Genomic DNA, 13,064 nt, shown 5'->3' with positions numbered 1-13,064 from the left:
ATTTTATATCGTGACATTTTATGAAACCTTCGTTTTTGTAACACAAGCAACAGAAGGCAAAGCTCAACAAGCTCTTCTTGGCTGGGAGGCTGTGCAGAAGGGAGAGCAGTGGCTGGCACCCCGGGGCCGGGCAGGCTGTGGTGGGGGCAGAAGCTTGCGGGCATCAGGGAGGGCAAGAGGCTCAGAAATGCTGAATCCCAGTGAGCGCACACCAAGGCCACACCAGACTGCGTACAATAAAGCGCTAAGTAAAGGAGCTTTCTAACAGTCAGAACTCCCTGCAGTTCTTCAAGCAGTGAGCTCCCCATCACTGCAAGTAGAGGCTGGATGCCCACCTGCCAGGAATGTTGTCGAGGCCCTGGCAAGAAGGCTGGAGGCTCCGCAGTGTCCTGCAGAGAGGACAGTGCTTGCTGTTCTGAGCCCTTGCCCGGGCCAGGGCTTCTTGGGGTCTGGAAGGGCTGAGGGAAGGGGGTGCGTGGGGGAGGGCTCCCGCCACTGCCTGACAGCTGCCCCTCCTGTCCCCCAGCCGGCCCGACACCGCCTTCGTCTGGTTCCTCAACCCCCTCAAGTCCATCAAGTACCTCATCTGCACCCGCTACAAGTGGCTCATCGTCAAGATCGTGCTGGCGCTGCTGGGGCTGCTCCTGCTCGCCCTCTTCCTCTACAGCCTCCCGGGCTACATGGTCAAGAAGCTCCTAGGGGCCTGAGCGCCAGGGCCCCGCGGCCCCGCTCCCCGGCGGCTGTACTCCCTGGCCTTGGCGGCTTCCCTGCCCCCTGGGGCCCTCAGGGTCCCAGGAGCCCACCTCCTGCTGGCCCGCCCGCGCTGCAGCTTGCCCGGCCCTGCCCCTTCTCTCCCGGCCCGCGGGGCTGCAGGGTGTGGGAAGGGCTGGGCGGTTGGAGCTCAGGCATCACCCACTTCAGACCCTGGGTCCAGAGGAAGCTGCCCCAACCCTGCCCTGGGCCTTCCGACCCCAGAACTTTCCAGGACTAAAGCGTGAAGAAAATTAACCAAGAAGCATGGGCCAGGGCGCAGGGCTGTCAGAAGGAATGAACCAGAACACCGCGGCCCTGCAGCGGGTCCCTGTTCTGCAGAAGTGGGCCGGGCCTACCCACAAACCCACTCCACATGGCTCCACGCTGGGGCCCTTGGCTCCCACGCTGGGGAGGAGTTCCCGTCCCACCTGTGGGTTTTGGTCGCCTCCCAGAGCTGGGCCTGCCGGGACAAGCGCCCCAAGCCCCCACAGGAGCAGTGAGCGCCAACCCCGCCGCTCCCTGCAACCCCCTCCCCTCCGCCAGGGCTGCGCCTGCCCGCCAGAGCTGGGCTCCTGTCAGCTTCCTTTCCTTTCTCGAGTGGTGATTTTCCTCTTAATAAAAGAAACCAAACCCTGAGCCAAGTCTGCAGTCGGTGAGGTGAGGGGACAGCCGCGGTGTGGGTGAGGCCAGGGGCTTGCGGTGGCCCTGCACGGCCTAGGGTTCAAGGCGAGCTGGGGCGCAGGCCTGACGGCTCGGGTGCCCCTGGGAGGAGCCTGTGGGAGCCCCTCAGCCCACAGCCCCGGGGCACAGCAGGGTAGGCCTAGAAACTCCCTCCAAGGTCCTTCAGGCCCCGAAAGGCCCCAGACCCCACCCAGACAAAGTAAAGGCCCCCAAAGCCAGCACCAGCCCCACGCCACCGCCCCCGGCGGCCACCTCACAGCGAGGGCCTTGTTCTCACACCACCGAGGAGGCCCCGGACAAAGGCCCCTCGTGACGCAGAGGTGGGGGCAGGGGCCCTCGTCCCACTAGAGCATCAGCCACAACCTTTCAAAGGCTTTAATCGTAGCGTGCGGCATCTCGGCAACTCCTCTTGTTGCCCTTTTGACAGGCCCTTTAAAAACAGCCCCGGACAATCCAGGCGGCGGGCCCAGGCAGCTCGAGGGTGGCACGGGCTGGCTCGGTCCCCACGCAGCAGCCTCTCGGGCCTGGCTCTACTTCGTGGGCACCCGGAACGCCTGAGTCGGAGGAACCTGCAGCTCGGAGTTTATCTGGAAAAGCAAGAACGACGATCATGACATTTTCCCCAGGGCCCTTCTTCTTCGTGACTTCTGTGGGGCAAGCACATGGCTCCCCACATGACACCAAAGCCCTGCCAGCCCTTCCTCTCTGAAGCTGGAGGATGCCTTGGAAGCACCCATGTCCCAGCATGGCCTACTGAGCTTCTGCTCCTGCTGTTGGACCTCGGAGCAGGCGCCCGTCCTCCCCCTAATTTATTCTCAGCCTCCCCTCCTCCACTGTCCCCAGCTCACTCCTCCCCACTGTCGCCAAATGTCGCAGGCCGAGAGGCCACAATGCCACCAAGGCTTGGCACACCCCCTCCAGGTGTGGCCCGGAGGCATCCCCGAGCCTCTCACACTGCAGCCGGTGCCGTGTGCTGGGCCCCGGGCGCCCCGACCCCCATTCTCAGCAGCCACACGAGGTTCCATGCCAGCGGAGAGTCTGGGCTCTGCGGGGGCCCCTTCCTTCGGAGCAGGGGGCTGAGACATCACCCCTTACCAGGGCACGGGGAAGTCGAGGGCCAGGGGACTGTACCACATGAGGAAGCCCTTGCAGCCAGGAGACAGGCCAGACAACCTGAGCTGGGCACGTGGCACAAGCCCGGGGCTCTGTGCAATTCATGAGCCTGGAGTTTTGATCCCCCTTTTTGTGAAATGGGAGAATAATTTCCACCCTGTTACCCACAGGGAGGGTGTTGGGATCAAAGGAAGGCCCGGCGAAAGGGCTCCGTGAGCTGCTACTTACTGGCTTTGGTGCAGCTGCTAAGAACCATCGCGACAGGCATCAGAGGGGCACGGTGACAAGCCAGCAGACCTGGAGGGGCCCTCGGGCAACACCCACGCCCCTGCCCAATAATCCTCCCAGCCTGAGGTCCGAGCCGCGGTGCTCTCCAACGCAGCTCTATCTCCAGGAGCCCTGGCCTCTGGCGGCGGAGGGGCTCCTCATCGCCAGCATCCGCCCCGGCCCGCCTCCAGCCTCCCGCCTGCCTGCGTGGGGGCCCCTGCCACCCACCTTGGACCCGAGATACTGCTGCAGCAGCAGCTGGAGCTCTGTGTTCTGCTGCTCCAGAGACTCATTTTCCGTCAGCAGCTGGGCCCTCTGGGTCAGGACGAGGCTTGGGGCAGAAAAAGAGCTTAAAGGTTGGTTGAACACTCCATCCTCCGGCAAAGCGAGGCCAGGATCTCTGTGATTCCGGCCTGATTGGAGGTGGGGGAAGACCCCAGGAGCTGGCATTGCTCCCAGAAGCCTCATTTACCACCCAGCCACCAGGGCAGCCTTGGCGGCGGGCACGAGCCAGGCTGGCAGGAGCAGAAGAGAGAGGCCACCAGCGCTGCCCGCCCAGGGTCTCCCTGCCTGGCTTTTCTTGCCAAGTTTTCCTACAGCGGGGAGGTGGCAGGTGTGGCCGCACCACGCAGCCTCCTCCCCCCGCGCACCCACCTCGGCTCCCGCACTTACTGGTACTTCTCCAAGGCTGTGTACAGGGCGTCCCACAGGCTGTGCCTTTTGGGAGGGATCACGGTGGCCAGGGCCGCCCAGTACTCAGAGTCCTTCGAGGTGTCCCGCACCTCCTTTGCCAACTTCGGCGACGGCCGGGAGTTCCTGCGGGTGAGGAGCCGGGGCACCATCATTTCCCCTGGGCACCCCCCAGGTCCCAAGCGGGGCCAGTCGGGGCGCCCCCTCTAGGAATGGCTGGGATTCACGTGGCTGCTCTTCCACCCAGCTAGACAGGTCTACCAGATGACGAGGACTCTCAAGCGAGCACATAGGCCCACCTCCAGGTTTCCTGATCCCTGGTGCCCTGGTCACCTCTGTGAAGTCACCACTGGAGTTTTAGGCACCCCCTCTTTCTCTCAGTCCGCTTCCCTCACAGCACAGCCCCTGACTGCACCCCATTTCCTTCAGCGACCTGGCCAAGCCCGCTCTCAGAGCCTGCCGCCACTCCCTGGCCCACAGGGACGGTGCTGACCCAGGACACCACCACCTCCGCCTGGACACCAGGCTGTGCTCCCTGGACCCAGCCTCACCCCCTCCAGCCACCCAAGCAATCTCCCTAAGGCCCAGGGCAAGTTCCTGGCTCCCAGTCAACTGGCTCTCCAAGATCTGCCCTGGTCCTGGCCACCCCGGCCCCCACCTCCCAGACACTGGACACCCCAGCCGTCCCTCCCTGACATGACTCCCAGAGCCTGCCAGGCCTGGTCCCCTGTTGTGTCCAGAAATGCCCTGCCCCACTTGACCCGCATAGCAAAACCCAGCTCCGGTGCCATCTCCTCTGACACACGGCTTCCTCCTCTGACCCTCTCTACTCCTTGCACATGCGGTTACCACTGCTCCAGGCACAATGTGTTGGGCCCCCAGTGCCTGCACAAGACAGACCTCAATAAATGTTTGCTGAGTGAATGAAAGAGCACCGCGGCACCGGGCAGCCCTGCTCTCAGCTATCCTATTACTCGCTTCCCCGCTCACACACATCTGCTTGGCACCCCACCACACCACACGCCCCAGTTCCCAGGCCAGCCCCCGGCCCCACGGCCCACCTGGGCTTCTTCAGGCCCATGACGAACGCCCTCAGAACCTTGAGAACGTCATTGGGGTGGATAAGCCTGGGAGATGGTGGGGTCTCCTTCACGTCCTCCCCCTTGGGAAGGCTTCCCTTTCCTTCTTCAAGGCCTAGCATCTCTCCGGACCCCGGGGCCGCCACCACGCTCACTCGTTCCTGCAGAGGGGGACAGTCCAGGGGGTGACCCAGAGAAAGGAGCCAGGGTGCCTTGGGGCTGGGGACACACAAACACGAGGTGTATGAAGAGACGGGAAGGGAAGACATGGAGAAAAGTTGTTCTAGAGCTGCGGAAGGAGCCACAAACACAAAGAAAGAAAGAGTGAGAAGAGAAGGAAGAGGCCCAGAGGGGGCTTCGAAGCAATAAGGTTCTAGTTCTCACTCTGGGTTCCCAGGCGTTTGTTTTATTGATATTTATAACTCTCACATGTTATAAATGTCCTCAGAAATCAGAAGACAAATCAAATTTTGTTCTAATTTTGAAATTTAATGTCTCCCTCCTACTCCTATCTTGTTGTCCACTCAGCTGAGCAAACCACTGTTACCAGTTTCTTATGAATCCTTCCAAGGAAATATTATGTATATCGAGCAAATGTATACATATGTCTACATGCATACACCTATACATACTTTTCTGTCTCATTTTTACATAAGCGATACCATACTTTATATCCAATCCTGTACTTTGCTTTATTCACATACCAACAACCCTGAGAGATCTTTCCAGATAAATAAAGAATGTCTTTGTTCTTTCATTTTTTATAGTTGATTGCATTCCATTGTGTAGTTGTACCAGATATTACTTATTCAATTCCTTAATGATGGACATTTAGGTTGTTTGCAATCTTCTGCCATTTCAAAGCAGGCAGCAAAGAATAATCTATAGTAAACACTTCATTTCAAATGTATTGAGATATGTCTGCAGAATAAAATCCCAGAAGATGAACTGCTGGGTAAAGAGTGCGCGGTTTGGGAATTTGTAACTAATACAGCCAAAATACCCTCCCCAAAGGTTACAACAGTTTAAAATCCCACCAGCAACATGAGAGAGCGCCTGTTCCCCATGCCTCACCACCTCTACTTGTTATCAGACTTTCAGATTTTTGCCAACTTGATAGGAGAAAAATAGTTCAGAGCAGTTTTGATTTTTATTTCTTTTATTACAAGTAATCTTGGTATCTTTTATGATCAAGAAAACAAACTTCCAGGAGGGTTTGTTCATATCCCTCATTTGTTTCATTGAATTATTGGTCTTTTTATTATTGATTTATGGGAGTTCTTTATATATTAAGCATATTAACCTCTAACTGAGATTCAAGTTGAAAATATTTTTCCCCAGCTTAACTTTGTGTTTTGGTTTTTGTCCTACAGCATTTTTTAAATGTAGTCTAATATATCTTTTTTTTTCCTTTATGGCTTCTGGGTTTTGTTTGCCAATTCAAAGATAGCCTAGCCAACTCTTTTCAGAAGCATTTCAAGATACCTACCCTGAAGCTAACAAAATTAAAAACATTTTTAAAATTCAAATTGTTTTTTAAGATGATGACTCTTTTCTTCAGAATAATTGATATTTGATTCTTTTACTGAACTCAATTACAATCAGACTAGGTATTGCAGGAAAGTGTTAAGGATCTAAATATTCAAAACTTGGTGGGCCTGGGTCTAGTAGTGGCTGAGGCTTGGCTTTGAGAGACGGCCAGGAAAGGTTCCTTTGGCCTCAGCATGAGAACAGCATCTCGCCCCTAGCCATACTTTCCTCTGCGAATAGAGAAAACAATGATAATGATAATGGTAATGTAAACGCTGAGATGTTATCAGGGATGTATGTAAAGCTCCCATTATTCCTCAGAAGAATTCTTCAATGGCAGCAATGCCATTCGCAGGTTTCTAGGAGAATCAAAACCTCTCTTTTTAATTGTGCCTCAGCTTACCTGGCTAGAGGATAACTGCTGAGCTCGGTATTTGAGGAAGAAGTTCACCAGTTTATACACGTCATCCTCATTTTCAATTCCAAGGGCCTGGGGAAGAAATAGGACAGCTGCTCAAGCATCTAGTGAAGACAACTGAGCCACCCGCAGGGCCGGGGAGTCCAGAGACCCGGAGCTCCTCAGACGAGAAGGCGCTGGCCTGGCCCGGAGCAGACGGTGCCGGCGCTGGAAGGCTGCAGTGCCATGAGGGCACAAACACGTCACAACAGAGAGAAGCAGAGCCAGAAGGGCAGGCGCAGCTCCACACACACCCGGTGCTGTGAGAGTGCCCGGGGGACGCCGAGCACATGGCTGCATTTCGGGGAGAACGCACAGTCTGAGAGCTGGACCATGAGAGAAAGGAGGTGGCAGTGAAGCGTCGGGGATGGGAGACATGGAAACGGCTTGTTGCATGAGGAGTAAGCCCAGGGAAGGACCTAAGGGTGAGCCCAGGCAAGTCTACTCCTAGCTGAGGCAAGGTCAGAAAAACATCAGGCCTGTCTTACAGCGGAGCAGGCCGCATCCCAGCCCACGTCCACTCACCGAGAGGATGGCGTCCAGCCTCAGCAGATAGCATTCGTTCTTCTCCAGCGGGAGGAGAATGCTCAGCAGCTTGCTCTCTATGAGGAACCCCTGAAGAGGAGGAAGTACATCTCGTCAGAGACAGGACTGGGGAACCAGCCCTAGGGTCTGCAGCCTCCCTCTCGGTGGCTAGCCAGGGACAGCCCCATGGGACAAACCCCCAGAGATGAGACTGTGGACGGCAGGACCTCCAGAGGAAGGCTCCAGAGGAAGGACTTCCAGAGGAAGCCTACGAGCTGCTCCCAGGGAGCAGGGCCAGGGTCAAAGGCAGTCCTCCTTCGGGAATTAGTCGCCCCACCTCCCAGCCCCCACCCCAGACCGTACCAGAGTTCCCCAAAGTAGGCCACCCCCAATTCAGTCACAGGTCCCCACCCACCCAACTCACTTCGCTCCCCCACTCCTAAATCCCCAAATGCTAACAGAACACAGTAGCAGGGAAGCGGACTTGGCCCAATGGATAGGGCGTCCGCCTACCACATGGGAGGTCCACGGTTCAAACCCCGGGCCTCCTTGACCTGTGTGGAGCTGGCCCATGCACAGTGCTGATGTGCTCAAGGAGCGCCCTGCCATGTGGGGGTGTCCCCCGCATAGGGGAGCCCCACGCGCAAGGAGTGAGCCCCGTAAGGAGAGCCGCCAGCGCAAAAGAAAGTGCAGCCTGCCCAAGAATGGCGCTGCACACATGGAGAGCTGATACAACAAGATGACGCAACAAAAAGAAACACAGATTCCCGGTGCCGCTGATAAGGATAGAAGCGGATATAGAAGAACACACAGCAAATGGACACAGACAGCAGACAACTGTGGGGGTGCGGGTGGTAAGGAAAGAGAAATAAATTTAAAATCTTAAAAAAAAAAACACCGTAGCAGGTGCTGAGCTGGAGGGGAGGGAGACATGGCAGGAGAAGGATGTGCTACAGCAGAGCACACAGAGCACAGGAAGTGCAAGGGAGGGAGGTGGTGAGAGACCAAGTGCCCAGGGGCCAGGACTGCACGCCTTTGAAGACAAAGGGCAGGCCCTGCCAGCTCCTCCCTTCACAGGAGCTGCCCAAAGCGGCAGTGAGAAGGGGCAGCCACCCACCCTTACATCAAAGAAATCGGTTCCAACAGTCCCCTGTGCACACGGGGCTGCTGCTCCATGCTCCTCTTTTACTCATCTTAGAACTGGAAAATCTAAAAAAATACTGGCCTCCAGCTGAACCAGTTCCACTGCAGCCTTTACTCTAAGTCTAATCTTTGTTTTACAACAAACATGATCCAGTCAGCCTAGGCCCAACAAGCCCAGTACAATCTCCCGCCAAGCTGCACATTACTTAGCAGACGGGTTCACAGAGGCCAGGGTGCTGCCCCTTCTCTCTCAGAACAACCATTGTTTTAAATTGGCAGGGGCCTGTCAGCCAGCCCAGGCCACACCTCGCTGTAGCCCACCAAGGGAAGAGCCTTGGCCAGACAGGCCAGTGGTGAGGCGCAGCCCCCCGAACTTCCCCTGGGAGTCCAGGGGCCCCTGGCTCTACTGCTTAGGGCCCGTCCCTCGGGGTGCCCACTCCCGACCCCGGACCACATCCGGCCAGGCCCATGGCCACAGAGAGGCAACAGTGGAAAGCCACCCGGCTGGAGCCCCTCTGCCACAGCCCCGGGGCCCAGCCTGGGAAAGCGGCCTCACCGACTCGTCACACAGAAGCATCAGGATCTTTCTGGTGGTTTTTGCTGAAATTTGCTGTGGCAGGTCCATGTAAGACTCCAGGTCGGAAGCGGTCTCTTCTGCATCCTCCTCTTCTGCAGAAGGGTCAGAGAGAAAGAAGAAAAAGAGGATAACTTCTTGGTCTTGTTTTCTTTGAGAAACAGTCAAAAGGCTTTGCTTGAGAAAATCAACCTCTTAAAACGCTGCTTTGAGGCAATAACACAGTGTCCTTATGCTGTAAAAAGCCTAGTCTGTACGCGGGGACAGGAGCTGGAGAGACGGGGAATAAGAAACTCTTCCCTAAGACCTTGGCCAGTCCATAATTTCTCACTTTTCCAAATTCTATCTACCTGGAAACATCAAACTCAAAATTCAGCTATGAACCAGGAAGGGGGAGGAAGAGTGTGAACTATTTATTCTTATTTTAGAGACAATCTAGCAAATTCGCTAACTGGTTTCTAAACCTGTAGCACATCAGAAGCCAAGTACAAGGGGGGTGGTGGGTAGTGGCTGCCTCACAGAAAAATATGACCAGCAAGACCTGCTAGCTGACGGCAAGAGCCAACATTGTGAAAACTGAAAAATGTTTTATTCTATACAGTCACCATCTGAAAAGAGGAATTAAAGTCATTGCACTACCCCAGGTTTTGCCAGTTATTCAAAAGGTAAGATGAGATAATATATATGAAAAGATTTTTAAAAGTACAAGATATCATGTTTGGTGGGAATACAAAATTGTATCATCCCTCTGAGGCAATACCCAGCAAAACTGCAGAGGCATTTACCCTTTGGTTCAGAAATCCTGCTTCTAGGGCTCTATCCCAACAATTCATTACCAAAAATATGAAAATGCACAAGGTTATTTACTGCAATGCTTTTTGTAAAAGCAAAAACAAACAAACTGGAAATATCCCAAGTATCCATCCACAGAGGACTATCTGAATATGTGAATGCTGTATAGCACAGTCACACAATAGGATACCAAGTAAAAAATAAATGAAGAGTATTTCGTCATACTCTTCATCTCATTCATACTACAGAATGCTCTCCAGGATATTTTGTTAAAAGAAAAAAGCAAGGTGAAGTATATATAGTATATCCTTTTATTTACTTAAGAAATGGGTTGAAAAGAATATATGTATTTGTTTAGAATTTTAAAAAGCAATGGATGGACATAAACCATACATTCTTTAATAGTCACCCATAGGGGAGGGATGAAACAATGTGGAGAAGACAGGATAAAAGTTAGACTCCACTGAATATACCTTGTTTTATATATCTGACATTGGAAACATGCAAATATTTTACATAATTATAAAACAAAATTAATTTTAAAAACATCTTTAAGAATCAAAAGAAAAATGAAACAAAAAAACTAAATGCATATCTCTTTGGTAACGTAACATGCAGAAACTATTCCAAGTGACTTTAAAACAAAACACAGTAAGCTGTCTGTACATCGCTAGTGGGACATATCTAAAGATCCAAAATCATGCAAAAAAGTTAAAACTAGTTTTAGTAATCATCTGTTGGGAGTAGAGATAATATTTTATTCTGGGACTGCTCTACAGTATATGGGAAAAGCATGTGAGTAATTATTTTGGAGTCATTGAGTACCAAGATTTTCAAGATAGGAGAAAGGAGATAAAATTTGATGAGGTTAAGCAAAAATTCTGACATCCTGCTGATTAGGAAGTATTAGGATCTATTTTGTCTTTAAAAAGTAATCCTATATACTGTACACTGAAAAGGTCTAGAAACAAAGACCAGTGCAAAACAATGAGCATGCCAGCACGCAGACTGTGGTTTCTAAATACCATTCCCTATTTCAAGGGGCCAAGTCTCCTTGGAGAAATGGCTGGCTCCAGACTTAAGACAGGAAAGGTATAAAATGAGCCTGAGAAATGTGGTCATTCTGGAAAGCAAGAGCGTTACCAAAGACTACTGAGGTCAAGTCAAAAAGACCCAGAAGCCCATGTGAAGAGACTCACAATGGCCAAGGATGGGATGATATGAACATCAATAAGGATAAAAATAATAACTGCAATAAACTGAAACATCAAATATGACTAAGCCCATATGCTCATAATATAAAAAACAAGCTTGTTAGTCTCCTTTGGAGGATGCTAGAGATTCACACCATTATTCTGAAAAGTAGTAAAATGAGAAAAAAAATAAGCATCTTTCCTGCTTTTCCTGTACAAATTGTATCTCAGAGTGACAAGGAGCTGACGCAGGAAAGATTCTCTTTTCAGACTATTCCAGCTAATAAATTAAGGCATAATGAGAGAGTTCAGAATATTGCCACTTTGCAATCCCTAAAGCAGTTGATGGATATTAGGCAATGATTTTCAATGGTTGCTAATGTCACAAAAAGAGAGCCAACCAGACATTAGGTTCATCCTGATGGAAATATACAGCAGTGTACTCACCAAAAATAGATTGAACCTGAATCTGATCAAGCCCCTAGATCTAATAGCCAGTTTAAAGGTAATATAGAGGAGAGAAACATGTTAAAGGACACCACAAGCATGCAATGAACAAAATGCAGACTGTGGGAAATTCTACAGGACAAGCAGCCCAATTTCTTGAACAAATAAATTATAAAAAATAAAATAAAAGAGGTACAGGGAAAAGCTATAAATTAGAGGAGACTTAAAAGCGATAGCAACTAACCATACTCTGTAGATTTCCTAACTATGAGACTTCTTCCCCCATCTCAGGACTTGAGTTTCTTTAGCTATAAAAGGAAAGGGTTGACCAGATGATCGTAGTGGGCCCCTCCAGTTCTTAGGCACCATGGTTCTGATCTAGTCACCTGTCTGCATCAACACCTCGTCTATGATTTGCATGGCTGACTTCTGCTGTTGCTGAGAAATAGGCCCCACATTGTTCAGGAACCAGAAATCAGGTTCTGTCCAGGGCAGCCCCAGATGATGGGTCTGGATGATTCTGTCTACACTGAAGGCTTTGCCTATCAGATCCTTGGCTTCCTCTTCATTCATCAGCCAAATCTCTCGAAACTTCTCTTCATCAATAACAGCAAAATGCCTGTAAAGGAAAGTCATCAAGCATGGCCAGCTGGCCCCACGGGACCCCAGGGCTGGGCCAGGGTCCCCTCAGTTGGCAGCAGGGCAAGAATGGATGAAGAGCTGTGGTAAGTCAACCCCTGGGCTGCTGATCCTCCCCTCCGGTGAACTGGAAGCCATCCTAAGCAGTCTCAAGACAAGACAGGTGATGCACAAATAAGGAGAGAGGGACCAACTCCAACTGGTGATACCAAGCCTAACAAAACCACTGCCACTACCAACTCTGTCCCCACCACCTTAGGGCCCAAATCCCTAAAATACCTCATGGTTTTCTGTAGCTCCTTAAATTGCATCACAAGGCGTTTATAGTCTGAGGTTAGTGACTGGTTATCTTCCTGAAACTGCTTTATCTGCCTGGCATACTTTGATCTCAGATTGTTAAGTATATCGTGCAGGCTAGGTTGAAAGGGAAAAAAAAAAACATCGTTAGTCTGCAGCTGTTCCTCTCCTCCATCTAACTAAACACAACAAGCCCAGAGGCAGGTTTTCAGGAAGGTAGAAAGCCTCCCACATCTTCCAAAACACAGCTCTGGCTGTGATCAAGGAAGGGAAGGCAATCAAAGCCCAAACCCACCAAGAGGCAGCCTCCTACTCAGGAGCGTGACTGACCCCATTCAACACACCGTTTGTATGAAATGCAAGCACGTAAAATCAGAACATCCAAGCTAAGTGTCCATAACGAGTGTATATCTCATATGTTTAAATAATCTATCCCAACTCTTTCATTGTTGTGATTTGGATGTTCATTTGACTCTGAAACAAGAAACACAGAGGAAAGCAGATTTGGCCCAATCGATAGAGCATCCGCCTACCACATGGGAGGTCCAAGGCTCAAACCCCGGGCCTCCTTGACCTGTGTGGTGAGCTGGCTCCCCACAGTCGTGATGCACACAAGGAGTGCCGTGCCACACAGGGGTGTCTCCGCATAGGGGAGCCCCACTCGCAAGGAGTGCACCCCATAAGGAGAGCCGCCCAGCACGAAAAAAGTGCAGCCTGCCCAGGAATGGCGCTGCACACACGGGGAGCTGACGCAGCAAGATGACACAACAAAAAGAGACACAGATTCCCGGTGCTGCTGCAAGAACACAAGCAACACAGAAGAACACACAGCAAATGGACACAGAGAGCAGGCAACTGGGGGGAGGGGGGAGAGAAATAAATAT

General features: G+C 51.9%; 2 protein-coding genes across 2 annotated transcripts in view; one reads left to right on the top strand and one right to left on the bottom strand.

Annotated features, from left to right (window-relative positions):
- Positions 1-1,144, top strand: part of OTOF (otoferlin) — a 116,358-nt gene extending 115,214 nt beyond the window's left edge. Inside the window, exon 47 of the mRNA XM_058287741.2 lies at positions 527-1,144. Within this exon, the coding sequence (XP_058143724.1) occupies positions 527-707 (181 nt within the window). The 3' untranslated portion in view covers positions 708-1,144. The remainder of the gene's footprint in view (positions 1-526) is intronic.
- Positions 1,145-1,794: 650 nt separating this feature from the next.
- DRC1 (dynein regulatory complex subunit 1) overlaps positions 1,795-13,064 on the bottom strand; it is a 43,122-nt gene continuing 31,852 nt past the window's right edge. The window contains exons 9-17 of the mRNA XM_004447540.5: positions 12,163-12,297; positions 11,631-11,863; positions 8,795-8,907; positions 7,096-7,185; positions 6,517-6,603; positions 4,566-4,744; positions 3,487-3,630; positions 3,043-3,145; positions 1,795-2,021 (exon numbers count right to left, since the gene is read on the bottom strand). Of these exons, the coding sequence (XP_004447597.2) occupies positions 1,965-2,021; positions 3,043-3,145; positions 3,487-3,630; positions 4,566-4,744; positions 6,517-6,603; positions 7,096-7,185; positions 8,795-8,907; positions 11,631-11,863; positions 12,163-12,297 (1,141 nt within the window). The 3' untranslated portion in view covers positions 1,795-1,964. The remainder of the gene's footprint in view (positions 2,022-3,042; positions 3,146-3,486; positions 3,631-4,565; positions 4,745-6,516; positions 6,604-7,095; positions 7,186-8,794; positions 8,908-11,630; positions 11,864-12,162; positions 12,298-13,064) is intronic.

This window comes from Dasypus novemcinctus, chromosome 25 (genome assembly GCF_030445035.2).
Source record: "Dasypus novemcinctus isolate mDasNov1 chromosome 25, mDasNov1.1.hap2, whole genome shotgun sequence".
NCBI classification, from domain to species: Eukaryota; Metazoa; Chordata; class Mammalia; order Cingulata; family Dasypodidae; genus Dasypus; species Dasypus novemcinctus.
This window is presented reverse-complemented; position numbering and strand designations above follow the sequence as displayed.